This window comes from Pithys albifrons, chromosome 2 (genome assembly GCF_047495875.1).
Source record: "Pithys albifrons albifrons isolate INPA30051 chromosome 2, PitAlb_v1, whole genome shotgun sequence".
Classification (NCBI taxonomy): Eukaryota; Metazoa; Chordata; class Aves; order Passeriformes; family Thamnophilidae; genus Pithys; species Pithys albifrons.
The window spans coordinates 50,929,939-50,957,591 of record NC_092459.1 but is presented as its reverse complement, the minus strand read 5'-3'; the positions used below and the strand labels follow the sequence as shown (position 1 = coordinate 50,957,591).

General features: G+C 36.0%; 1 protein-coding gene across 8 annotated transcripts in view; it reads left to right on the top strand.

Moving 5' to 3' along the window:
• The first annotated feature begins 2,331 nt into the window (after nucleotides 1-2,331).
• The window catches only part of TBC1D32 (TBC1 domain family member 32), a 78,587-nt gene continuing 53,265 nt past the window's right edge, over nucleotides 2,332-27,653 (top strand). For 2 of the 8 annotated variants that reach the window (XM_071548980.1, XM_071548979.1), the window contains exons 1-18: nucleotides 2,332-2,663; nucleotides 4,498-4,652; nucleotides 7,368-7,529; nucleotides 8,711-8,888; nucleotides 9,524-9,595; nucleotides 10,727-10,852; nucleotides 11,718-11,796; nucleotides 11,943-12,043; nucleotides 12,130-12,191; nucleotides 12,669-12,813; nucleotides 13,531-13,590; nucleotides 15,408-15,507; nucleotides 15,777-15,914; nucleotides 17,227-17,319; nucleotides 17,554-17,696; nucleotides 22,771-22,895; nucleotides 23,987-24,188; nucleotides 26,448-26,530. In XM_071548980.1, coding sequence (XP_071405081.1) covers nucleotides 2,637-2,663; nucleotides 4,498-4,652; nucleotides 7,368-7,529; nucleotides 8,711-8,888; nucleotides 9,524-9,595; nucleotides 10,727-10,852; nucleotides 11,718-11,796; nucleotides 11,943-12,043; nucleotides 12,130-12,191; nucleotides 12,669-12,813; nucleotides 13,531-13,590; nucleotides 15,408-15,507; nucleotides 15,777-15,914; nucleotides 17,227-17,319; nucleotides 17,554-17,696; nucleotides 22,771-22,895; nucleotides 23,987-24,188; nucleotides 26,448-26,530 — 2,051 coding nt within the window. In that variant the 5' untranslated portion in view covers nucleotides 2,332-2,636. Of the gene's footprint in view, nucleotides 2,664-3,274; nucleotides 3,348-4,497; nucleotides 4,653-7,367; nucleotides 7,530-8,710; nucleotides 8,889-9,523; nucleotides 9,596-10,726; nucleotides 10,853-11,717; nucleotides 11,797-11,942; nucleotides 12,044-12,129; nucleotides 12,192-12,668; nucleotides 12,814-13,530; nucleotides 13,591-15,407; nucleotides 15,508-15,776; nucleotides 15,915-17,226; nucleotides 17,320-17,553; nucleotides 17,697-22,770; nucleotides 22,896-23,986; nucleotides 24,189-26,447; nucleotides 26,531-27,653 lie in introns of those variants that run through there. The other 6 variants (XM_071548984.1, XM_071548983.1, XM_071548981.1 and 3 more) reach the window with 6 other exon arrangements.

Sequence of the window (27,653 nt, the reverse complement as noted above, 5' to 3'; positions counted from 1 at the left end):
CATTTCAAATTTACTCACATTTGTAACAAACTGGTAATTCAAATACTGGGACATGTTCAAGGTATGGAGAGAGAATCATTAATTAAATTGAACTTCTCCATAATACTTAAATTACTCATATTCCTATAATGTTTCACCTTTGAAACCTTGCTTATTCTACATGCAACACACTCTAAGAACTTGTGCATTTGTTGTTTCCTCTAAGTCTCTAAAATTATAGAAGTCAGCACTGTGACTTTCTAGCAATGTTGAAATCTTAAGAAGACTTATTTTTGTCTCATGTCTTCCTGAGCTGGGATTAGGGCCCAGGTTTTCATGTTTGTACAACCAAGAGGGAACATCTGGAATATTTTTTCTAATGAGAATAACGTCTTAGTGTAAGAGAGAGTGGAATTTTAGCAGTGTGAAATTCACATGAGCAATTTCACAGTGACTGCAACCTCTCTCATGTGACTGACCTCCATCTGTGTAAGCATAATGCATTTCAGAACAGTGTTGTTCACTTTGGAGTATCACCCTCAGAGGGTATCTGCCTGGATGCATCCTAATGATCCCTTGCAAATGGCATCTGAGCTCTGCCAGAGAAAGGGTTCCAGGTTCCAATTGCTGCAAAGCATGTGGCTAAAGAAGCTGGCTGAAATACAGAAGGTGGAAGAAGGTAGAAAGGAATGGAAGGATTTCAGAAACACCCCAGGTATTTCTGTGATGCCACTATGCAATTTTTCTTATAAAGTGTTTTATAAGCTAGGAAAGGCATATGTTGAAGTGAAGGTGCTTTGGTTAAGGATAGGAATGTTGAACACTACATACATTCTATTTCTTTATTCTATATCAACTACGAAACTGAGATGTCATTGTTTGAATCAGCACCTGTGAAGTGATAACTAGAAGTGTTGCACTACAGCACCTCTAAGTCAGCCTGAGGACAGAAGAGAAGCAAACCACTCTGTCGCCTGGGAAGGAAGTCCTTGGCATTGATGTGGCATAAGATGCTGTCACCTGTAGCCTATTGCAAACAGTGCACGTAGAAGATGGGGAGGGTACATAGCCAAGCTAACAGGACTCTGGTGAGTTCACTGAACATCCTTTGCCAGCAGCAGTCAGTAGATAATTTTTCCAGTTTTATTTTGTGGGTATGTGAGGGCACTGGCCACTTCAAAGGACTGAAGAGATCAGCGTTAAAAGTATCACAGCAACTCTATTGTAAGTGAGCAAAGTCTTGTTTCTGAGGACCTGGCAGTGAGACAAGTCTATGTTGCAATATCTGAATCATTCCTTTTCAGTGGAAATACCGCAGTTTACATGTTGGCTCCAATGTGCCAATAGTTCTACTGTGTAAGAGGATCCTCACCCTGAGGCAGAACACTATTAACTGAACCAGCTACAGATCCATTTAGAGGAACATGTCACCATGGAGGATTAGCATTACATGCAAGATTAGCATTAAAGAAATGTATCATCAGAGAAGATTAGCATTCCCCGTATTATCAGAATGATTAAAAAATGCAGGAGTGAAGGTTAATAATGTACAATGTATCACCTGACATGCAAGCACTGACAAAAGACTGCTTATTGTAACTCAATTCTGGATTTTTAATAGCTAAACTAGAAGGAAATTATTTCAAATCAAGCTTTTGATGTTATGAATTTATTTGTTGAACTGAAAAAAAATACTATTTGCTCTTTTTTTTAATATGTCCTTCATCACAGGAGAGGCTGGTGATTTAAAGAGCACTGAAAAATACCTCACCATTGACTATTTATTGACACAATCTGCTCCCTTGCTGATAGAAATTGGGAATACTGGCATGCCTGTATTCCTTCAAGTATGGAAAATATTTCTTTACAGAGACAGTAATCAGGCATTGGAATGGCCTGTTCAGAGAGGCGATGGATTCACCATCCCTGGAGGTTTTTAAAATGAGATTGGACGTGGCACTGAGTGCCATGATCTAGTAAACGGACTGGAGTGGACCAAGGGTTGGACTTGATGATCTCGGAGGTCTTTTCCAACCCACTCGATTCTATGATTCTATAATTCTATGAGTTCCGTGGAAAACCTGCGGGTCACTACAAGCTGGGCAGAGAGGAGCCCTGACACCCCAGCCTGAAGACAAGGAAAGCCACGTTATCCGCAGCTGAGCGTTCAGTGAGTTCTGCTGGGGGGGGGCCCTATGGATAACCACGTCCCAGTTTCCCTCGCCGGCGCTTTCCCGGGACGCTCCCGGCGGGTCTGGGCAGCGCCGGGCGCGGGGGGCGGGCGGGCCGCGGCCTCTCGCGATGTTACCAAGGGCGCTGCGAGAGTCGGGCCGCGGGCGCCGCCGTTGCCACGGGCCGCTGCTGCGAGGGGATTCTCGCCGGGAGCCGGGACGGGGGCGAAGCCGGGACGGCAGCCGGGCAGGGCCGCGCACGGCGACACCCGGAGCCTGGGGCTGGGCGGAACTGGGAGCGGAGCGGAGCAGGGGCGTGGGGCGCGCGCAGCCCAGCTGCTCCGGTAGGACCTGCCCGTGCTGTCCGCGACAGCAGCGCCAGCTCAGGTGTAGCTTCTTCCGACGCTTTGAAAGAGACCAGCTGCGCTCCCGTCGGTGGGTTGCGCCAAGAATGCTGGTTGCTGCCCCAAACTGGTGCGCAGTTGAATGACTGGCGGTAAAGGTGGAGGCGGGGTAGGGATTCTGGCATTGTTCGTATTCTGTGAAATGTTGTCCTTGGATTGTGGCTAAAATTGCCACTTCTTGTTTGCGTTGTTCGAAGCCCTGCTCAAGCAAAGGCTTGTGTAGGGATGAATGCTGCGTATAACAGGCCGCTCCTGGATCGTCCCGTGTTTTGGGGGGCAGGATTTGCAAGTGTGGGACAGTGCCGGAAAAATTAGTTTGACCTTGAAAAGACTGGCTAAACTGGGCTTTGGGTAAGGTTTTCTTTTCAGGGAGAAAACCATAATTTAAATGTTGCCAGGAAACTGAATGGGGGATATGCCTGCTGGGAAGAAACATCCACGAAATTAACAAACACCAAAAAACCCAAATGCAATAAACAATCTTTATAAATTAAATATAAATAACTCTGTTAGTTGATTACGTAAGTCAAGTAAGGCTTTTCAAAGCAAGTATTCTCATGGTTTGTATTTATGAATAGTTTGAGTGGGGCTTTGCACTGACTTCTAGCCAGTATCTGGATAATTTGCACTTTTAGAAATGCCTATTTATACAAGAATACTAAGTGATTTTTTTATTTTTTTTCCAGGCGTTTAGGATATTATCTAGTGTTAAAGTTTATATAGACCGAAAAATGCATTGACTTTAATTAAGCATATTGAGATTCTAATTTATAAACAGGATGACAAAACAAGGGTTAGTATATTACAAGGGAATTGCAATGTATTGTTTGTTCTGAGTTTTGTTTAATGCTATTTCTGATAAGATGATTGAGTTAATATTGAATTATGTTTGATCAACATAAAATGCCCAGTAACTGCACTACGTCTTATAGAGGAGTACTAACTTGGTGAACTACTACCTTTCATAAGAGGTAACTCCTCCAGCTGGTGCTATACAGCAGGTTGGTTTTTTCCTGTTAGTTAATACTGTTTAAGTCTGAAGCAGTGATTAACTATATTGTCACAGGTGCTTAGAAAGCCTTTGATATTTTAATTAAAAAAAAGTCAAAAGTCTCTTCATCATTTTTCCATGAATAGACTAGAAATATATAAGGTAGAACTGCTGCTGGGGGTTGCAAGTATTCCTTGGCATGTAAAGAGGTTTAAGCCATTAATTTTGGTTAATTTATTAGTTAAGATTAAAATTGAGCTCTTGACTGTTTTTTGCAACCCTTGATAATTTAACAGTCTGCCTTCTGGACTTGACAGATGTTTTCAGATGCTTCTGCTACTCCCAGTTTTTCTCAGTAGATGAAGTTTAATTTGACAGGACTCTGTCAGGTCACTGCTGTTTATCACAGAGAGGTTAAACAGTTCTGATAATTCCACCTGCCCTTGCAAAAGCTGACTGCACTTTCAGTCATGGGTGCAGCAACAGCTCTCAGTAGAGGGATCCAAAAATCAGAACTGGGTAGTAATAGTGCATGAGAAGCAGCTGAGAGAGAGTTTTCTTACCAAGACACAGTTATTACATCTGTAAAACCCTCCCTCCTTTTATTTTTTTTAACCTACAGTGTGCCTTGTGCCTATTAGATGGGCAAGTCCTCAAGCAACTACAAATTGGAATATTCAGACTTTTCTTAATGTTGTATCTCCTGTAAGAATATTGTGATACAATTTCAGGAGTTTTATTGAAACTGAGTTGATTGTTTTGTTTTCAGTTTGTCAGAAGATAAGCTCTATCAAATATTTCCTCTCTGTGATCATGTCTCTTGATAGAAAATCTCATGTTGTTGATAACACGAAAAAATAGACAATTTATGGAATTTGTGCTTTTCTTAGCATCTTGGGGGGAGGAAAAAACCCTAAACCATGACAACTGGTTGTTCTGTTTGTTTTTACAGATGTCTCACTTTACAAGCGAAGATGAAGCTCTATTGCAGTCTATGGTTAGACAGTTGCTGCAGAGTGTAAAGGAAAAAATCACTGGAGCCCCATCAGTAGAATGTGCAGAAGAGATTCTCTTGCATTTGGAGGAAACGGATGAGAATTTTCACAAGTAAAATTATTTTTGCTATTTTTAGTCTTTTGAAGAAGGTGGTATGTGTTAAAAGTATATTATTCCCAGGAAACATTTACATTTTATATTGCTTTGCAAATGTGTATGTTACAAATAGAGATATTCCTGTCACTAATCAGCTCTTAGATTATGCTAATTTAGAGAATGAAATTAATTTTGCTATTTTTCTGGTTTGCTTTTTTCCTCCACTCTTGGTAATATATTTTTACTATAATAGCAATTTATGAACTGTTTGCGAGAGAGGAATTTACAAAACTGCCCAGCAGTCCACTGATGCATTTGCACTTGTAATGTTCTAAATGCACATGCTAAGAGGAGGTAGAAGAAAACCTTACTGAAGGCTGTTGGTGGTTTTGTCAACTGCTAGACAATATACTCTCACTTTTTAAAATCAAGTAAATTTTCAGAAGGCTATTTGGCTTCCATATTTGATTGTTTTGTTTGGCCTATATTACTGAACATGTTTATCTTAATCAGGTTGTTCTTTTACTTTCTGTTTTAAATAAAGCAGAAATGCATCACCATCACACTTCTGTTAAATCAAACTTGACAGTGTGACTTCACTGACATGTGATCTAGATTTCTGGAGCTCCTTTCCGTGATGTCCTAACTTGGTTATTTTTTACTATATGGGAGATTTCTAGTGTGCATTTTATGACAAGCCAAGAGAATATCAGGCTGAAATGACATTAAAGACATTTTAATAAGGACACGAGCTCTGTGACCTGACTTCTGAGAAAGCTGGTTCCCTGCCCGTTTTTTCAAATTTAGCACTGTCTGCATTCTCTTAAATTTTCCTAGCTATTAACATTGCTTTGTCAGTAGTAAAAGTTAGGTAAAAGTAAATGAAATAGAGCCAGGGTTTATCTAAAATTTCACTATAGTTTTACACCTTTGAAGCTTGTGTGTGTCTGAAGATTCTTAAAATGTATTTTAGCTCAGTTTTAATTTGTATTACAAATTGTTTTAGATAATGCTTTTGTTGGCACTCTTGAAAATTTTGAGCACCAGATTACTGGGTGACAAGCATGAGAGTAAAAGAAGCTGGTTATAAACACATCAAAGTTGAAAATTACATGTAATTTAGAAAGAAAAATACTTTTACTTAAAGGAAGATATATAAAATAAAAAAGCTCTAACAATTACTTCTGTCAATATTTCTTCTGAGTACTTAATAGGAGTATACTTAGGATGAGAGAGTAAATTCTACAGCTGGTTGAAACAATGTCTACACAGCTTTTCCCTTTGGAACAGTGCAACTGACATCCATTACTCTCTCTTTAATGTTCAAAAATTGGTGGTCCTAAAGATCCTTTCTTTTCATGAGAACAGTTTAAACTTAGATTTAATGGAAAATCAAGTGATGCTTTAAATGCAGACCACAAGCCTTACTCCCTGGTGCTGGAGTATTTCTGGAGGTATTTTTGTCTTTTTTGTGACCCATGGCAGTACAGATTGGTTTTCATGGGGGGTCGGAGATGTCATATGGTACTTTCTTACTGAGGCCATTAAGCAACTTTCTCCTTGATCCTTAACCCATCCACCAAATCTGCAAGATTCTCTGTTAGCAGTGTGTGCTTTTGGTCTGTCCAATATTTTAGTTCAGCTCAGCATTTTGATCAGCACTGTTTCTTGCCTCATGTTAATTGTGACTCAGTAATTTTACCAGATTTTGAAGCCTTACTTTATCCTTTGTTCTCACTTTGATGTAGAAAACACAGAAATGCAAGATCCTTCCAAAGCTAATAAAAAGGAAAATTAAATTGAGTACAAAAGTTATATTCATAGTAGAAATCAGGATTTTAAACTATGTAAGCAGCATATTTTCTGTTATATTAAAGGTATTTTTAACACCACCCCTCACCGTGCTTCCTTTGTAAGCTCCACCAGAGCAGTCTGAGTTGAGTGTGCATGTGAAGAAGTAGTTCTGTCATTGCTGAAAGGCTTAATTGCTACAAAATATTTTTAAGGTGGATGATCAAGACTAGGAAATCAATCAGACATAAACAGTGGCATGAATAGGGATGTGATTGCTGTAAATTTCAGAGTGAAGCAGTTGCTGCAAAAACACACTGAAAGTGTTGCAATTTCTTTGGCTAGTACAGAGTTGAAGGACCCAGGGATAGTCTTTAGTTTGAAATCCCTCTCTGATTAGTTGTTGTTTTAGCAAGTTTCTGTGAGTATGTAATCATAAGAGTGCTAATTTTCTTATATTTAACATGTTTGTGTAATTTCAGATGGCAATTTTGTCAGTTTGAGATCTTTTGCATATTGCCTTGTCACAGAATTTCACAAGCTGTAGATATGCTCAGATGCTCTGATTTTATAAACTCTGTTTTCTGTGTTTCTTCTAATCTTATGTATATAATGCATAAATAAGAATAACAGGATAGTTACATGGTAAAACATTACTATGTTCAGGATGCTCCAAATAATGTTTCTTTTGGAATTTTAAATTTGGAATATCTTGATAATGTATAATATTTGTCTACAAAACCCTAATCTTTTTTCTAAGTGGACTTTTACAATTTGGTATTGTTTCTTCATGCAATATGCTTATAATTACCATACTGAAGGAAACTTTAATGTGTTTTTTTTTAACACTGTTGAAGTGTATTGAGTGTTGAAAATGTTTCTCAGTAAAGACAAGGAAACCTGTTACATTTTAATTTTGCATTTGTATATTTCTTGCAGCTATGAGTTTGTGAAATACCTTAGACAATATATTAAAAATACTGTGGGACCTGTGATTGAAAAAGAAACAGAAGAATGTACTTCTGCTCAAAATCAGGGTGAAATATCTGGCTATGACACACTTGTCCAACATCTTACTAAGAAGACCCGTGAATCAAAAGAGTGAGTATTTACATATAATTCACATTTCTCTCTCTTCTTGGTCCTAGTTATCCTTTCTCTTTTCCATAACTTGTTTTTAAAAAATAAAATCTGAGCCAATAATAATTCTGAACCTGTAGCAAAGATCAGTCTTAAGCTATTGAGATATTTCCACCTTACATTGCAATTTGTCACACTTCGTCCCACCCTGGAATTAAGGTTATGAACTACTGCATAAAAAGGTGGTAGCAAATCTCTGAAGTTTTGGAGGTATTTAGGATTTTAGCATCAGTGGTCATTTTTATGTGTTGCTACGGAAGAAAACAAAAAGACAAGGCTTTTGCATTCACCCAGAAAATAGATTCCAGAATGACTGTTTTTCAAATTATGCTTTTTGTATCATTTTGTTTCAAGGATCAGGACCCTAGGGTTCTTGTGCTCATTAAAACTGGTAGAAGAAACTCCAGTGAACTAAATGTGTCTGTATCTCATATTTTTAATTCGACAGGTAGGAGGATATTAAAGCACAATAAGATAATTCATGTCTTTGATATCTGTGGAATAAGTAAAAGGAGCCTTAAAATAAAAATAAAATTGAAATAAAATACTGACATTTTACAATAGAATGTTTTTCTGAAGCATTTTTATTTTGTATTGTTTCCCGGTGGATATCATTATTCAATTCATGTAAGTTAGAAAAAACCCTTGTTTCACTGAAAGAAAATTATTTTGTGTGCATGACCTGTACCCAAGAATCTTGAGTCAGGGTGATGTGTTCTCTTCTACTGGTTGTGCTTGGGGTTTATAGCAGAAGTAATACTGGATGTTGAAACTAGAGGAAACATAAACAGTAACAAAGATGAGAACTGGCCTGTTTTCTCGAGGACAGATCCTCCTTGTTCATGCATTTACATTGTTCTTTCTTAAAAACATCCCAGAACATAGTTATGCTAGGTAGTATTTCATTGAATGGTTTTAGAAGGGGGAAATAAAAAAAAGTTATTTTAAAATGTAGTTGTCTGATAAATTTTAGGTACATGCATGTTTTGTTGCTCATTTGGATTTACATTTGGTATTCATTAATTTCTGTAAAATCCATGAGTTTAGGTCCAGTTAGTATTATGTAATATTCAGTTATTTAGCATTTTTTTTACATAATGATTTTTATGTTCTTTAATATTAAAATCATCTTTGCTTTAAAGATACGGAGAAATGATGCATACCTTGAAGAATGTCATGATGGTTGTGGTGGAATCTTTGATTAACAAGTTTGAAGAAGATCGGATGCATAGTAAGGACCTGGATAGCAAAATGAAGAAAGAATGTCAGAGTGGCTACTTTACAGACAACTGTTCTGACAGTGACTCCTCGTTCAACCAAGTACAATGTGCTTTCTCTCTATGTTAGGAAATAAGCATGGCCCTGCAAAATTCAATGGAGTTTGAGAACAGCCCTATAAAAATATTTTTTCTTTTTATTTTGGATATATCCTAGACCAAATTATTTACCTTTCCTTCACTTTAAAGTACCAAGCTTCTCTTAGCTAACTAACCTTTACCCAGGATTTGCTAGATTAGATTAATATGATGCCCATATGCACTTAAGTACCTATCCAAGTACTGTATAGAAAAAGATAAAATAATGTTAAAAGCATTGCGTTATCTAACTTTTTGTAATTTTACTTTTAAGACCCAAATTATGTGGAATTCATTTCCAGATAACTGCACTATGCTATATTGCTTACTGAATAAATTATTAGAAGGAATTTTATGAAGATACAGGAATCTTTGAAGTAAAGCAAAGCGAAATATGTAATGGTAATTTCATTGCTGTAAATTTAACTTTGGGCAAACAGCAGAAAACATTTGTAATGTTGACTTTATTGTTAAATTAGTATAAATGTTGAAGTCTAATTATTAAAAGTAAATTAGATATCAGAAAGACTGATGGTTTTAATCTTCTGCTGTTCAGGTTAATAAAATACACTAATGATCCTTTTATAATGTGTATTGCAGAGTTATGCCTTCATGAGTCAAGAACAATTGCAGCTGCTCGCAGAAAGGCTTGACCCTGTTCAGCCCAAGGAAGTACGTTTAAAAGCAGAAATGACATGTTAATACGAATGAATGTTTATGGCATATTGGAGAACAGACTGTATGTACATGAGAGTTCCTATGTACATAAGTGGAAACTGTTAGTTCGTATATCTTGGCTTCAGTGCAGCAACTGTTCTGCAGTGCAGTGTTTCATTGTACCCATCTGGTTCAAAAGCTCATGTTGCAGCAGATATCTATTTCTTTTTAGAAGTTTATGTGCTGTAGATTGGCATTTTAGTTTCAAAAATGTTGTTCTATGAGAAATATAGTTTTTGAAGATTATTTGTCCTGTATACATGTCCCTTGCCCTTCTTGGTAACTGCAATGTTGCCCTTTGAGTTACCCCTATCGCAAGAGGGAGATGCCTGCTGATTTGCCAACAATTTACTGCCAGATGGAATATATAAAGTCCAAGTTAGGTTTGCTTTCCTGTCAGTGGCAGTACTAATTTATCTCTCTAACCAGCAATCAGCACCAGCTGCTGATATTTTTGAAGCTTGGAGAAATACCAGTTTGAGCATGCTGTCTCAGTATGGTTTGTTTGGGATCGTCTGGCAGTTGAAAAAGGCAGAGGCAGGAACTGGTATAAACACTGGGATTGAGTTTTATTAGAAAACCAGGTAAAAAGTCTGATGCTATGAAATATTGTTATTTTTTTTAGTAAGATGAAATAAATTTACTAGAGATCACACTTGTCTATGAATAGAACAATAAAAAGTTACTTGAAATTACTTAGAGCACAATACTGGTGACAATTCAGCAGCAATAAAATAATATCTAATAACTGTGCCCACTTCCCTTAACTGACAGCTTTAGAGAGCTACATTCCCTGATAACAAAATATTTGATTGAAAGCAGAAAGTAGAACATAAACCTTGCATCCAGTATTGAAAACTTATTTAAAATGGTTTTGTTGCTTCTTCAAATACATGGTTTTTCCCCCCTCAGTAATGTAGTGCCTTGTCTAAATTATCATGAAAAGTATAGCAGAAGATTAATATTTGGGAATTCCTTATCTGTTCTATAGCCAGGTTCTCTTCCTTCCTCCAAATTATATGGTAAATTATATATTTGAGTGGTTGCTGTGAAGGATTTGTGGTGTTTGTCTCCTGACCATTCCAGGTTCGCCAAGAAGCATTGCAGATGCTCTGCTGTGCCCCTCCCTCTGCTATACTGAGCTCTGAGAGTTGGCCAAATCTGTGTAAGCATCTGACGATCTCTCTGTCAGATCCTGATGCAACATTCAGCGTAAGTAAATGTTTTGTCTCTAGTTATTAGGTGTGTACCCATAGTAAAGAGTACTGAAGAGGTGTAAGAAGCTACATATGTATAACAAGTAGTCCAGTAGGGTCCCATGGCATTTTATTATTTGTGTATGGGCCATGTAAACTACTTTTTAAAGTGAAAGAACTACATGATTCCAGTAGGTCTTGGTTTAAAGGATTATAACAAGTTTTCAGTAGAATTCTTAAGACATCCATTTCCATATCTTTTAATGCAAAAGTAGAGGTTTGATCTTCTTATAGCAAAAAGGCATGTAAAAGATTGACAAAACTCTTCTGTAAAACAGTTTGTGTTAATATTTTCAGTTTAAGTCAGGCTTATGCTCCATGGTGATGAGAAAATGATACGTAGTAATATTACACAGGCACTGATGAGGTAAATAATAAACTGATTTTAGATTATTTATTATGTCAGTTAAAATTATTTTCTTTTCTTTCAATTTTAAAGTGATTACCCAATAAATAGGAAAGTTGCCCCAGCTACTGTCATATATTTCTTTCAGCTTAGTTCTACAGTTTCTTTTAAAACAGTGCTAATTATAAATCACTGATTCATAATAGAAAAGTGGAGTAATGTTTCTTGAGCTACTTCTTTGTATCTCAGTGAGGCTTTGCATTGGTGCTGTCAGTTAAAATATTTGAGTAAAATTTCCTTTGAACTGTGATTTCTGTGATCCCAAACTATATTTTTATAAGAAATATTTAACATTTGTATGGGTGTCTGAGCCATATATAATACTAAGAATAATGCCACTGCATATTGATTATTTTGCAATTATAATACACACTTACATGACTAATTAGTATATTGCTTGCTTTTTCACCCTTAGGAGAAAATTCTCAGGTTCTATGCAAAAACCTTTTCTTCTTCTCCGTTTAATATGACAAGGGAAGTCTATACAAGTTTAGGTATGTGCATTTAATTACGTTTCAGACTTCATGAATCATGTGCTTCCTGAAAATCACTTGAGAAGCTGTATAATACAGTCTGCTTTGTCACTGTTTTCATGGAGAAGTGTTTTTTCTCGTTGTGTTTTTTTTTTTTCCTTTTTTAGCAAGACACTTGGAGTTCCACTTTCTTTCTGGAGAACATTCGCTTCGTATTTCAGCTGGTCTAGATGTATCTAACACAGATGTAAATCATTTACTTAAAAAGGTATAAATGAACTTTCTGTACCCTATTTATCATGATCGAAACTTATCACATTATTTATTTTTTAGTTTTAATAATTATGTTTTCAGGTCCGCCTTTTAAATGAGTACCAAAAGGAAGCACCATCTTCCTGGATTCGACATCCAGAAAAGTATGTTATCTTCAAAACGTTGTAAATGTTTCTTAATTTAATAATTTTTGACATATAATTAGATGCACACAATTTTAGTCAAGTGTTGATTACAGGATGCACAATGTCTAGTCAGTGACAACAGGGGAAATAAAAGTAGAGGGTCGGGAAAAATAGGGAAGTTGCATAGGAGTGGTTATATTAAGCTGCTTACTTAGCTTTTGAAGTGTTCTAAGTGCTTTTGAGAAAAAAAAATTTTGTACAAAGTAACAAGTGTAATATTTAACTCAAAAGATGTAATAATTTAGGTGATTAGACATGCATGCTCGTATTTATGGTGCTACAATAAAATAATATATCCCTACACGATAAAGTTAATGTTGTTGATATTTATGATACATCTGAACAAGGTTTTACAGGAAATTAATTTCTGAATATTACTGGTGGAAATACTTGAATTTTTGTTTTCCGTTCGTTTTTTCCTATTTGTGTCATAAGGTACATGGAAGAAGTAGTGGAGAGTACCTTCTCACTTTTGTCGATGAAACTCAAGCCTAATGATCCTGCCTCTCCAGATTTTTTGAGTCCAGTGTACTTCTTGGCTCTGCTAGATATCAAAGCAGTATGGTTTAAAAAGTGGACGGTAAGCAGAAAATTCCCAGCCCATTAGCCCATAACTTGTTCATGTCTAACGTGTATTTTGGCAAGTTGGAGTTATGACATCACAGACCTATTGTGTCCTACAACAGCCTATACTGAGAACTGTAATTGAGGAAGGCTGGGTTTTTTTAGACATTTTTGTTCTCTGCTTTTTAAAATTCCTTTGTCTCTGAATTTCTGTTCAGCAGTTTCTAGTTGTCACTGAATTTCTGAGTATTTTCTGTGCCTTCAGTACCTTTAGTATCATTGACTGACAGCCATCAAAAGATGCAAGTAGTTTTCTGGAAGAAGTGATGAGCAGGAAAATACAATTATATATGACACACTGCACACAACTTGCTAACTTCTAGTGGATGTTGGAGCTTTTTGCAGCCTACCATGTGTGAACTTAGGACTTACATGGCAATGTCAAAGCACATATAATTTGGCATTTGAGCATAGTTACTGGTTTTCTGTTTTACTGAATGTTCTACTACACTTGTTTCTAATGATGTAATTTTTTTTTCATCTTAAACATACTTCAAACAAAAGACTCAGTTGAGTGTAATCCTGGGTTGCACAAGCTGAAGTTCAATACATTGAATATGTGCTGTGCACAGGTTCCCTAAGAGAGAAGAATCAGAGACAAAAATGTCTGCTTTTTAGTTAAGAAACAAAACACATGTTTGAAGTTGACATTACATCTTCTTTGTCATTTCAGCATGCATATTACAGCAGAAGAGTGGTACTTAGGCTTTTAGAAAAGAAATATAAATCCTTGGTAAGCGCTTCTATTAATATACTTTATTGATATATATATATATTTTATTAAAATTATTTTTAGAAAAATGGTTAATAGCTTCGAACTGAAAGAAGGTAGATTTAAATTAGATATTAGGAAGAAGTTTCATTGTTGTGAGGATGATGAGATGCTGGAACAGATTGCTCAGAGAAGCTGTGGATGTCTTATCCTTGGCAGTGTTAAAGGCCAGGTTGGATGGGGCATTGGACAGCCTGATCTAGTGAATGGTGTCCCTGCTCATGGCACAGTTTGAAGCTAGATGATCTTTAAGGTCCCTTTGAGCCCAGCCATTCTGTGATTTCTGTGATTTAGCAAGACAAATTTACTTGCAACTTATTCTTCTTCTACAAATTGTGGTTTGAACAAAATTTTTCCTTTTTTTCTTGTCAGAGCTGTGCCATGTTGTTCAGCTAGAAAAGCCTTTTGGATTTTAGTTTTTTCTAAAAAATTTCTCTTTGCTTAAGTGAATCATTGAAAATGCAAAGGAAGGGAAGGTGACCAGCCCTGAGTAAGGGGCAAATTGGATGTTTTATAGTAGGTGTTTAAATAGGATTGTTATTTATTAATTTGTTATGTTGAATTCGTATTATTTCCAAAAATGCATAAAAATGGCAAATGGTACATGAAAAAAATATCATAAATACTGTATACTCAATTTGGATTTTTGACAGAAAGAGGTGAAAACCCACAACCGTGTTCTTTGAGTTGTGATATAAAGCACTGAGGATTCAAAGTGTCACCAAGATAAATCAGACTGGGAAAACATATTCTGTAATATAGATGTTAATCTAGTCAAATATTTTGTAGGGTTAGATCTCTTCACTGGGATGGAACTAACATTTGTTTTCAATAAGACAAATATAGATGTGAGATCCATTCATATAGACAGCATTTTATCTGTATTTTGTAAAGTCTTGTAATACAAATGAAATGTAAGATAAAATATATGGGACTGATAAATCATTAAGATGGGAGAAAAGGATACAGGCAACTATAAAAGGTCTTTATCTTGTTTATATGTATACATAGAACAGAGCATAAAATAAAGCATGTTCCATTCAACAAAGAGTTTATAACAGAAAGTCCATGAGCATAGTAGTCTGATCTAATTGAGAAGTGCAGGGTGAAACATCCGATTAAGTTTGGGCTTTTTTCTTATTTTGTATATCTGTGTATTTTACTTACACTTTTGAATAAATCTTAGGAGCTCCAAACTGTAATAAATCTAAGTATTTTCCTCAGGTCATAGGACAACAGAATGAGTTCTATCACAACTGAAACCAGAAAAATAGGCTTTGTGTTTCCTTGCTAAGACCATGCTTATAATTTTTGAATTTTTGTATACCTTGATCAGATCATAGTGTTGTAATAATGATACACCACTTCTGCAAAGAGCAGTAATACATCCAGCACTCAACAACCAAACTTGAAATTTAGTAAGTGTATTCAAGATAAAGTTTTTCTCATGCAGAAAATTAAAATATTCCATAGTAATGACAATATAGCAATCACAGATTGCTGTTGACTTCTCAAAACATTTCTCAAAAAATTTGCATGGTTCTGTACTCTTTTTCATAGATTGTCTTAATGGTTATAGAGCTGGTCACATGACAATGAAAAAAACGTAATGCATTTTAATTTTGTCTCATGTCAGTTAATACATTCAAAGCACTGAAATATGAGGTTATTGAAGTAGGTATTTAAGATTTTGTGTTAAAGGACAGTACTTGCATAAAGAGAAAATGAGTTTATTGTAAAATACCAGGTATTTTCTTATTTTGTGCTTTCTTCCACAGATTAATGCAGCTGTTCAGCAATGTCTTGATTATTTTGAATTTTGCAAGGCAGCAATTAATAAAAGTTCCAAAGTCAGTGGCTTCTCCCAGCAACACTGTAGTGAGTATCTTTGTATGTCTTGCACTATATGCACATGCACCCACATTCTTTAGGTCTTTTAGCGTGCTATCTCAAGAGGAAGAGATTCTATCTGTTCTTTTTCTTCCCCAAATGTTGTGTAACTACCTTTGGAGAGAACGCTAGTAGCAGTGGTTAGTTACTTAAACTGTCCTTGCACACAAAATGATCCACCTGTGTTCCAGATAGTAGTAGGCACTGTAAAGCACACTAAAAAAGTAAAGTTCTAATTTTTTGCTTCATTGTTAAAGGTGATGAGCAGAATTTTTCTTACACTGGACCAGAATTGCAATACATCTATTTTGTTCATTCACTGTGCCTCTTAGGAAGATTGTTGATCTATAAGCAAGGCCAGAATCTCTTTCCGGTACAGCTGAAAAATAAAAAAGGTAAGGGGAGAGTTGAAGAAAATGGAATTTGTTGGGAAACACTTTATCCATACTTGATATATGTTTTCATTTCTATTTTGTGGACATTGTAGAACAACATTCTCTTCAGTGATTCTGTGCCTGGAAACTTTCATAAAAGTGGTATAGGTAATTTTGTGCACCTACAAGGTTTTTTTTGTCTTTGATAGATGTGGTTGAATAAATTGCTTATGTATTTATTTCTTATATATTAATTTCATGTTGAAGAGCATTAGGATCAGCATATAAGTAATTCAGTCCTTCTAGTTGTGAGTAATATTTCTGTCAAACCAATTGACATGTCCAGGGACCAAAACTGTTTTTCAGGTGTGAAACAAAATCAGTATTTCAAGCTATTGCAAATTGAAAACAAGTGCTCTGAGTTTAACCTATCAATTAAGATAAAATAATGATAGCAGAAAGATTGGTACCTGTGGAACAGAGGTGTTATAAGGATAGGAGATACGAGATGAAAAAACCCTTGGACTCCAGAGAAGTTTACGTATGTTGTGCAGGATTGGAAAATGCAAGGGCAGTTGTAGCATTCCAGTACTTTAGTATCTCTATTCCTTCAGTGTAGAATTCAAAACATTACTGGATACTAATTCTGAGACTTTTCTTTTGTCGCTCTGGTTTGAGGATCAGGATAGATCCAGCTTAGAGCAGTTGTAAGAAACATCTGTTAACAGAGTGCTTTTGTCATTTATGGATTATCTGTGTAACACCATTCAATCAGGGATCCATGGGTGGTGGTTGCTTCTTTTCTCTCCCTACAAATGTAACAGTCTTGCCATCTGCTTAATAGTGTCCTTTTCAGCTCCACAGATGTCAGCTCTTTCCTCACAAATCTGATGTATTAGCATGCTTACATTAAACTTGGAACTATTGTTCTCATCTTGCGTTTACCTACATGTGTTGGTTGTGTTTCAGACCTAAGGAAGAGTTCTCTGACAGCCTGTCCTTTTTTACAGTTGTTTAATTTAATCTAAAAGTAAGGCAATGCTGCTTTTCTGCAGTCATCTATATTAAACATTCTCAAATGCTGGCTGCCATTTGTTTCAATGAAAGACATTGTAAAATTTCAATGGCCTAAATTGAGAACAAGAAAGATCAAGACTTATAAGTTGATCATGAAAGACCTTAGTGGAGTCCTATGGCTTTATCGCTTGTACACAGTTGATTTCCTCAATACAGCAAAGCATTCTTTACATTTATTGACAAAATCCATGTTATTTGGGAAACTCAAGTTGCACTTTAATTTGCAGATTATTTTCCTGTGTTTTTTTTTTAACAGGTAGTGTATCCACAACTGATATATTGGTATTATTTACTCAGCTTATTTATTACTCTCCAAGTTACCCAAAGACAGCTTTGACGGCACATACAGGTAAATGCTTTTTTTTTCATTATTTGCTATCGTGTAATTATAATGAGGCATGTGATAACTTATTTTGCAGTTTTTAATTTGTGTCTGTTATTTGTATGGATTTTTCTCTTCCATTCCTCCCTTACCCTTCCTTCCTCCATGTTAACAAAATTATAATTGAGAAGCAACTACATAAACCAGACAGAGTTATTTGTATAAGTTAAAATATAAATAAATATTTCTTGTGTTTACCAGACAATTATTCTCCAGAAGGTCTTGTTATGGAGATTCTTCAAGTTTTTTGTGATCAAACAGGATGTGTTGCTGAATGTTTATATACAGATGCAGTGATAGATGCCCTACTTCATCCTGTTCAAAGTTTGCTGAGTGGCACAGAGGTTTGTAGAAATGTTCCAAGAAATTTTTACATCTGTAGAAAATTATAATTTTTCTGTTTTTTCCTGTGTAGATTTATTTACTCACATGAGATAGTGGCTTCTGTGGTATTTTCTACATTAGGGATCGTAGTATGCATTGCTTTTTTTTTAATTGATTTTGGGCTTTTTCTGATGTCATTTGCATATTTCTTGAATGAATATTTGCTTTAGCTGCTGTTTGAAAGGCATCCTAGTTTATTTTTAAATTCAGTTGGCAGCTTGAAGAATGTTCTCAGTAAGTATGATAAATAAAATATATAATTCTTCATAGAAAAACACTGTTTTCTGAATTGAAAAAAGAAAGAGGGTGTTTTGTTGTTGGGGTTTTTCTTAAACACTTCTATAAGAATTATAAAAATATTGGGAAACATTATCTATCTTTAGGTACTTGAAAATCTCTGTATAGTTTCATCATGTCCTATCATGTTTTGACCAAGATGATTTAATTGATCTTGTGACTTGAGTCTCAAGACAGGCTGTAGTTCTGAAATGCCCATGAAGGAGCCTGAGCTGCTTTTCATGAAGAGACTTTGATAGAAATAATGGCTGAGAAGTTTTGAATTTACTTCCTAAAACTCAGTTTGGGTCCCTTAAGTTAAATACCTCATCTAGGTTCTTAAAATTGAATTTTGTCAGTATCCTTCTGCTGACTTTTTCATTGCAGTTTATTTTACAGAACAGATTTCTCATAGTAATTCCTGAAAATATTTTTACCTATATAAAAATATTCCACTGCTCTTTCAAAAGTGTAAAGAGTCAGTTACAAGTAAATATTTTGATGTATTTCTCTAAAGCTTAAAACCATAGTCCAGCAAATACTTGATCATGCCAATAACTCTTCTGTGGGCTCTTCTGTACTGATTACAATAGCATTACTTACACATTTTATTATAAGACTAATTGTGGATGTTTTTGGAAGATTAACACTTCATTTTGTCTAGTATTTACTGTACATAACCAAGATTTAGTAGAAATGTTTTAAGTACAAAAAATGACTGAGCCTGCATATGCTTTGAACAATGATACCGAAAGACAATACTAACATTGATTTGCTGTGGTGAAGGCCTGTGTAATACCCCAGGCAATCTCTGTGGTCTCATGATATTCTAAAGTTTATACAACTGTCTGTCTTCTTTATTATACATTAGTAATTAAAAAATAAATTACTTCAACAATTAGCATTGTCCTTTTTTTTTTGTTTGGTTTGGTTTGGTTTTTTTCTGTCGTGCTCAGCTGTCTCTCACAGGCAGCTGAACTCTTAACAAACTGTAAGCCCTTCTGTGCCTTAGTAACTGGGCTGATAAAAAACAGCTCATGTCCAGGAATATTTAATGCAGTGTAACTGCAGGAGGTTGGATATGTGCTGTGAATCTGGAATCTGTCATATTTGGTCTAACAAAAGTGCACTTTTTTTGTATTTCATCTGGCAAACTGATAGCTAGAAAAGGTAGAATAAGACAGAATTACATTCTTTCTGTTTTACAAGAATTTGAACTGGTTTTGTTTCCCAGTGAAGTCATTGGTGCTTCTTAGATATCCAGGAATTCTAATGCTGGACTCTAATACTGTACCATGCTCATCTCAAAAGGAAGGTTATGGCTGTGCTCGTTGGAGTTGAGGGGTGGGTAGCACTGGACCAACCTGTGGGACTCCTTGCTTTTACAATGGGCCTGATGAGCAACCACAATGCTCTTATTTTACATTTGAGCTCTGAGTTCACTTGGATAAATGCAAACTTTACTTGTCTTTTAAGGAGAGTTGTATTGCATATCTCTAGTAGAGAGGGGAGGATAAACTCTGTGGCTATGAGCAGGAGTTGTCAGGAGGATTTGGGCAGCAGTATTGACTTTTTGGGCTCTATAACCTTGGAGTTGCTGCTGAAGCATACCTAGTGCAGAAGACTGTGTTCACATTTTAAATAAAGTACAATGGTTTTGGTTTTCTTTTTTTTGTTTAAGGGTTTTTTCATGTTCCACATGGAAAGTAAAACAATAACACTCTTGAAGGAACAGTGACAGCCCAGTATGTTCTTTTCTTAAGATCCTGAAGATGTTACCAAGTTGTAGTGGTTTAGCTAGGCCTCAAATTAGCAGGCTCAGAGAATCTATGTGGATTGGGAGACAGCTATCACCTGACTGGGTAACCAAGGAAGTATTTCATGCCAGATGACGCAAACTTAAGATATGGGGCAGCAGTGGGAGGTGTTAGTTCAGTTCCATCATGGCTGCACTAAGAGAAGGACATCTGGCAAGCTCCTCTGCTATGCTAGGCCCTGCTCCGGCTGCTGCTGCTCGCATTTTGTTTGAGTTCAGGGAAGTAGAAATATTTTGTTGTTATACTTTCTCTTTCTTGCAGGGTGTCTTTTAGAGTACTCATAGATTTAGAGTAATACAATTTGTATTAACTGGGGAGTGGGAAGTTATTTCTTGTTATATATGTATAACTTGTGTAGTTGTGTGTTATATTGTAGTTTTCTCCCAATTTTCTCTTTTCTGTATAAACACATGTAGTTAGTTTCAGCATAAACCTGGTTTGAAGTTTTTTTTTCCTCTCCCTCTTCTTTTTCCCTTAGCTAGTTGGGAGAAAGAGAAATCCTTTTCACTCTGTCCTGAACAGTTGGCATTTTGCCAGCTCAACCCAAGACAGATAAATGGTGCATTGGCCGGGAAACGAAGGACACTAGCAAGTATCCCAGAAAGTTGGCCTGAAGATAAAAGGTCAAGAAGATTTTTAACCCCCCATCATTGAAAATTTTAACTAAAAAGAACAAAGTAATGTTGTTTTTTTTTCTCTTGGGTTGTCGTGACCCACCAGCATTAATTCCTTCTATTTTAAAGTAGGAAGACTATTTGTTTTAATTCTTTGCACTATATAAAATATTTAGCTACCTGTAAGAGGAGTAGGAGCCAGCTTGAATGGTATGTTAAAATTATTTTTCTTGTGACTCCAGCTATCATTCATGAATAACAGAAAAGTGGAAAAAGATTTAAGCAGTGGACTTCACCTTCAGGAGAGTGGTGCTTTATTGCCTATTCTGATATACTAGATTTTAACAGGTGTTACTGAGAACAGTAATCCCACCTAGCTCTTTATTGACTGAAATTTCATCTCACTGTTGCCTCCACTGTATTTTTCTGGATGTGGATAGGGGAAAGCTACCAAAGAGGACTTCCCACTTTGCAAACTGTCCTTCTCTTTGAGTCCATTTATGCATAAGTGTTAGGAGTTTGGAGTGTTTCTCAGTCCCTGTGTGAGAAGGTATGCTCTGGGTATCTCCACTGTCGTACTGAGCCATATGGACAGAAACAGCTTTGGTGAGAACCTTTAGGGCACTGCATTAAGTCCTGCAGAAGAATTACAGCTACTGTCAGGCACTTGGCACATCTGTTCTCGTTCCCTGCCTGTATTATCTTGTAGCAGCAGTGAAGCCCACTGTTCTGTTGATCTGAACATTGACCTTCAGACAGTATTTCTTGGTTTGCTTTACCTCAGTCCTACCTGTTCAGTATAAATCCAGTTGCATAATGATCATTGGGCTGTGTCTGATCCTGGTCACTGTGTCTGGAGCTGACCCCATCTCACCAGCTTGGATTCCTGACTTAACGTTGGATCTCCCTCATCACTGTAGTGGAGATCTGGACTGTTTAGGTGAACCAGGTCACTATTGCTGGATCTTGCTTGGATATGGTGAGACTGCCTGCCTGTCTGATGACAAACCATTGCTGTGCCTGACTTACGATGTTCAGCTCCCGTTTTCTCATCCATTGCAGAGCTTCCTGACAGGTTTTATATGGAGCACATAGTTCTGCTTGTGTACCTTTGGAATATTGATATCACTTATTAATAAGTAATGGCAAATTTGACATTAAGTTGGGTAGTACCATACCAAATAGTCTGAATGCCAGTGTTAAATGTTCAAATCGACTTGATTACAGCCTAGCTGTGGCTGTACAGTGCTCTGAAGTGAATAAGAAATTGGTAGAGCACTATTTCTTTGCTCCAGTGAGGCGGCCTTTGATAAGCAAAAATGTTGCAAAAATAACTGCTAAGAGAAGATTTTTATTCTAATAGCAGCAAAGGTATTTATTGACAACGTTGGAGGCAAGCCGGTTCATACTGGGCAAAAACTTGCCTAACTTGTTTGTGGAAAATAAGCTATTTTATAGTCTTAAGTCCATAGTTAACACCTCTTAATTTCCATATTAATGACTAGGCGGAATCTTGTGCGGAGCTTTCTGGCTTCAAATTTGGGTAGTGGTCTCCTGACTTCATTCCTCAGGGTGGTCTTGAAGCGTCTTCATCACTGCTGGACTTTTGCCTTTTCTTTTCGATGACATGACCTGTAAAACTTGCAAAACCTTGGCTCTAAATCTACAAAATCTTGGCTCTTTACCATTTCATCTTATTGAAATGTCTAGCTTGGTTTAATGTATGAATTCTAACCATGGTACACTAGTCTCTGTAACTACTAGACAACAGTACCTGAACAAAGTGGCTCTAGCACTTCATGCTGTTCAGCGGCCTTGCTGTGCAAACAACATTTTGCGGAGCAGAAATAGAAATTTCACAAAACTGGGGGTTTGGGTCTCTTTTCTCTTTCAGCCTTTCTTAGGTGAGGTAGATAGAGAAGATCTTTTGGGGAACTGGAGTTCCATTTCTAGACAAAGTTGCCAATACATCAGTGAGGGAGTTAGCATGTTTTTCACCTTGATTCTGCTATTGTTCTTACACCGTTAAATAGCATATCAAGAGCCTTTCAGCATTCATGATGGGAAGGGAGAAGGCATTTAGAAATGTCTGTTCTCTATATTGATGCATCATTGAACGTCTGCCAAAATCATTGAAAGTGACAATTAATTCCATTTGTGATGCAGATTTCTATGAGAGGGCATTTGAACATAGATTGTTTACTTACTATGTATAAGCCATTAAGAAATCATCAGAAATAGGACCTTCAGGTGCCTAAGACAGATTTAAAAAAGGGCTTTCACAAAAACATTGAAATTAAAATTTCTTTTTTTTCTCTTTCAAATAGGTGTATATAAATTGTCTTGAAACCACTTTATTTGATGTAGCTGATATTTTGGCAAGGATTGCTGCTTCAGAAGATGGTCTTTCTCTTCTTCTTTATGGAGAAAATGAAAAAAATGGCAAAGATAGGTAAGAGTGCATTAATGAATGACATTAGTGAGCACTTTTAGGAATTGCATTATTCTTACGAGACTCATTTTCTCTTCTTTCATTTATCTATAATGTGATACACTTTGTTTGGAGTAAAATATATGATTATAAAGTAAACTACTAAGTGTTTTAGAGAATGTATTAGGGAGGTATATGTAGAACCAGGTGAAATGGCAACGTAAAGAAATACTTATAATAAGGGAAGCTTCTATGTTTCACTTGTTTTTCTAATTCATGTGGGAGCTTTCCCTTCTGTGAATGTAGTTCCATTACATTCATGGTGCTACTGTTCAGATCAATGGCCTCTCTTCTCAATTTTCCTTTGTTTTTGGAATAAATACTAAAATCAACCAAATGTACCAAAATAATAGATTTAATGTAGCATTCACTTTTCACTATAACTAATAGAGACAGACTTGGTATAAGAAGCTCACATGTGTAACATTGTGCCTAGTTTAGGATCAGTGTGAGATCCTGTGGGTAGCATATTAGCTCATGGTAAAACTTGAATCAGCAATGAAGTTGAGATGAGCCTTGAAAAATAGCTAAGCTGCAGGTCATGAAGATGTTTGCACTGTATGTCTTCTAAGTGGAGAAGTTTCAAAATTATGTTTTTAAGGGGGCCAAGGTAAGTATTTTGGAGAAGGAGTTGTCCCTCTCATTGCAAATGTAGAATACTTGTGAAGGATATCTTGGATTGGGAAAAGTAAGAACAAGGAAAAATTTTACCTTGTAGTGATAAACTTAACACTGATTAAGCAGAAGTAAAAATGACTGGTTACTCTTCCCAACTAGACTCCTATAAAACACAGAATCTGTGTAGTTCATGATCTTATGGGTTGGAGAGGAAACTGCGTTGTGCAGACCTATTAGCCTATTAGACCTATTGCTGTAAATTTCTTTTTTCCCTGAGTGATGTAAGTTATAATGTAGCTTGTCCATCTGTTGTGGGTCAGAGTCTTTTTCTGTAGTTTCTTTTCCTCTAGAAAAAGAGAAGTTTAGTCAGAGGATTTGCTTCAAGGCTTATTGATAACTGTGAAACAATGTTTTAAGTGTTCTTTTATTTCTAGTCCTACAGCTGCTCATGTAATTGTTCAGTTCACAAAGAAACTTCTTCATGATGACATTTCTCTTTTATCTGGATCCGACTTTTTGCCACTTGTTAAAGGAGCTTTCATTTTTATATGTCGTCAAATATACAGAACTTGTGAAGGCCTACAGATGCTAATTCCTTATGGCTTGCATGAATCTATTGCAGAGGCCTGGAGAAAGGTAACTCTTGATTTTGAATTGGGGAGACTAGGAAAAATCTTACTGTAGCAGGTTCAGCTTATATAATAGTTGTTCTTTGCTTCAGGTTGATTGTATTTGAGTAATGAGATAGTGCTTGAAAATGTGAAAATTAAGTTCTACTTTGCAAATTTTCCTTCTGTATGTGAACTTAGCAGAAGCTAATTTGCTACTCCTATGTCTTAAAACAGAAACTCTAAAGATGCATCAGTAGACCTGTCATTCATTGTGCTTGATGTCATGATAACCACTGTCCACCACAGGTCTTGTCTTTGCTCTTAGTTTGGGATATTTTGAAAGGAAAGACTCCTGAGATACACTGTTAGTAATTTTTAGTTAAACTAATTTGTCTCAGTGAGAGATACAGAGAAAAAAATGTAGATTCCAAATACTTGATTTAAATTGTTAGATGCCATTGAATATTCCCAAGAGACCATAATGAGAAGTACCAGGTAGGAGTTCTTGTCTTACCTTTGCACATGGATATCTTGCGAAGTGAAGATTCCATCCTTCAGCTTGAGTTTGATTGCTAGCCCAAGGCTTTTTCTGCAGACAAGAAAGAACTTGGATCCAACAGTTCTGTGTATTCTGCTTTCTGTTATCACACAATCACAATGGAAACTGAGGCAGACAGTATCAGAAAGATAGAACATAAATAGAAGAGACTTAAATCACCAGTTAGTGGGTATTTCTCACTGCTCCAAATACAAATATTGTCACAAAGGCATACATTTTATTGTAAATAAATATCTTACTAATTAGAAGCATAATTGTATCACAGGAAACTATTTCTCATCAAGGAATATTGGTTTTGAAACTTAGATTCTTCCTTGCATTGAAAACTGGAGTATTTTTCTTGAATGAAGGAGTTTAGTTCACTTGAATCATGCTGTAGTTTACATAACTCATCAATCTGGCCGTCTTTTTATGTTTTCCTATTGTGTAACTAGTCAGTCTTACTTGAACTAACCTGTTGCTCTATTTAATGTCTATCACAGGCAAACTGCTAAAAGCTTTTGATGGGCATTTCCAGTTATTTGCTCTAAAACACATTTTTATACATACAAAGTACTTCTTTGCACATTAAAATCCTTTACTATGGTACAGAACATCATTTAGAGGAATTATCTTGACACGTAGAACATAAGTAAACTGAATGTGTTGAATGTAAACAAGTGGAAACATTTAACTGACAAAATACCATTTCTTCACATCAGTTTTGTGGTCAAATTGAGACTGAATTATAATCAACAGTCAGGACTTCAGGAATCAACAAGATAGTACAGGAAATTCACATTTTAACATCATGTTACTACTTTTTAAATTACTTTATGTCATTGTTCAATTTCAAAACATGTTCTACCATTTATAGTGTAGCAAAAATGATGGACTTTAATGGACTCTCTCCAAGAAGTACTGTCAATTTTTTAATGAGTAGACTGGTAGTTTGTTTTCTTTTCTTTTACATGGCTCTTGGAGTTTTAAGACTGGTGGAGAAACAATTTTTTTCTTGGCAGATTCTGATGAAATTCTGAGACAGAATTTATACAGATGATAATAGGAGGTGAAGACAGATCCAGCATAATTGACTAGTTTTAATAGAGGAATCTTTTGTGGATTTATTACATCATGTTTATAAGCAAGTAAATTAATGACTGCTTACTTTAATTTGAATGGTGAAATTTGCTTTTTATTCCTAAAACCATGACACCGATTATTTTCCAGTATCATTTAAACTATAAACTCCATCAAGTATACAAATATGTATATATATTTGTCTCTATCTCCATACCAGTATAGATAAATTTATATCCTTTAAGTGAAATAAAAAGTGGAAGAATTAATCAATAAATTTGGAATTGCATTGTTGACTCCAGAGTCTGTTATTTCCATTGCCTGTGAGAGAAATGGAGTAAAGAGTCATGTTATGATTTTTTAAGTGCCAATTTTTACTTCAGAAATCTCCAGTTAGAAAGTAAAGAGGTTTTATTTAAGAATTCTAATAAAAATGAAAAAATGTGCTAGCTTTAAAATTGTTTATACTTGAGGAAGAAGGAAAATAATAAGCTTTTCTGGAATAAAAAATGTAATGAAATAGTGTATTCTGTGCCGAAAACTAGGCTACAACCTGATCACTGTTATTTTTTCTTTATTATATGGCACGAGAATTAGGAAGCCATGGAGTTTAAAAGTAGTGTAAATAAACAGTAAGGAGATATTTATTTATTTTTTATTTTATAGACAAGTTTGCTTTCAGAAAGAGTACCTACTCCTGTAACTGGTGTGGACTCGACTTCATCAATAAGTCCGGAGTCAAAAAACATGTAAGTTGATGCTTAATTTATGCACATGTACAAGTGGGAACACAGACTGTGACTTTACCCACAATTAAGACATCTTTTAACCCCATGTCTTTGTTGTGGTTTGATCCCAGATGGCAAAGAAATATGACACAGCTGCTCACATCCCAGTGAGATGGGGAGGAGAATTAGGAAAAAAAAAAAGAAATTCAAACTCATTGAGTGATACGAACAGTCTAATAATTGAAACAAAGTAATGATAATAATAACAATAATAATGATGAAAAGGAGAGAGAGAGAAATAACATACAAGAGAAACAAGTGACACGTACATGACACAACTGCTCACTACTCCCAGACTGATTCCCAGTTCATCCCCGAAAAGGGGTTGTCCCCTCCTGGTCAAAGTTCCCCTAGTTTATATACTGAGCATAATTGTCTCTGGTATGGAATATCCCTTTGGCCAGTTCTGCTCAACTGTCCTCATGGCTTCATGTGCACCTACTCACTTGCACAGCGTAGGAAACTGGGAGGTCCTTGACTTGGTTAAGACTACTTGACAACAATGAAAACATCAGTATATTACCAACATTATTCTCATCCTTAAATCCAAAACTCAGCACTGCACCAGCTACTAAGAAGGAAATGCGTTCACAGTTTTTGCAGCCAAAACCAGGGCAGTCTTTTCGCTAAAAGGGTAGTGGTAGGTAGAAGGAGTGAAATTGTCCTAGCATAGGTCTCAGTAGAGTTACAAATTTGTTCCTGATCTTTGAGGAGTTTGTTAGCTTAGAGAGTGGTATAAAAATGACTTACAGGTGATTCTCTCTGACTGCAGAATTTGGTTTGAGGAAAACGTGAATTGGAAAGCAAAGGACAGAATAGTTGTCAATTTATCTTATGGCTTTGATGTGGTGCTAACTTTAAATGCTGTTCTGCTGAACCATATTTTTGCCTTCAAAGTATTATGTAGCTGGGTTGGCAGCATTTTTTCTGAAAGCCTTATACATTTCAAGGGAAAGGCATCCTTCCTTTTATACTAAAACTTAATGTCCCTTTTGTTTGGATTAAGATGAGAAATACACAAATATTTGGGAGTCCAAAAATTCAGGGCAATGTTGGTGTTAGTGCAGAAACTAGTTAAGTAGAT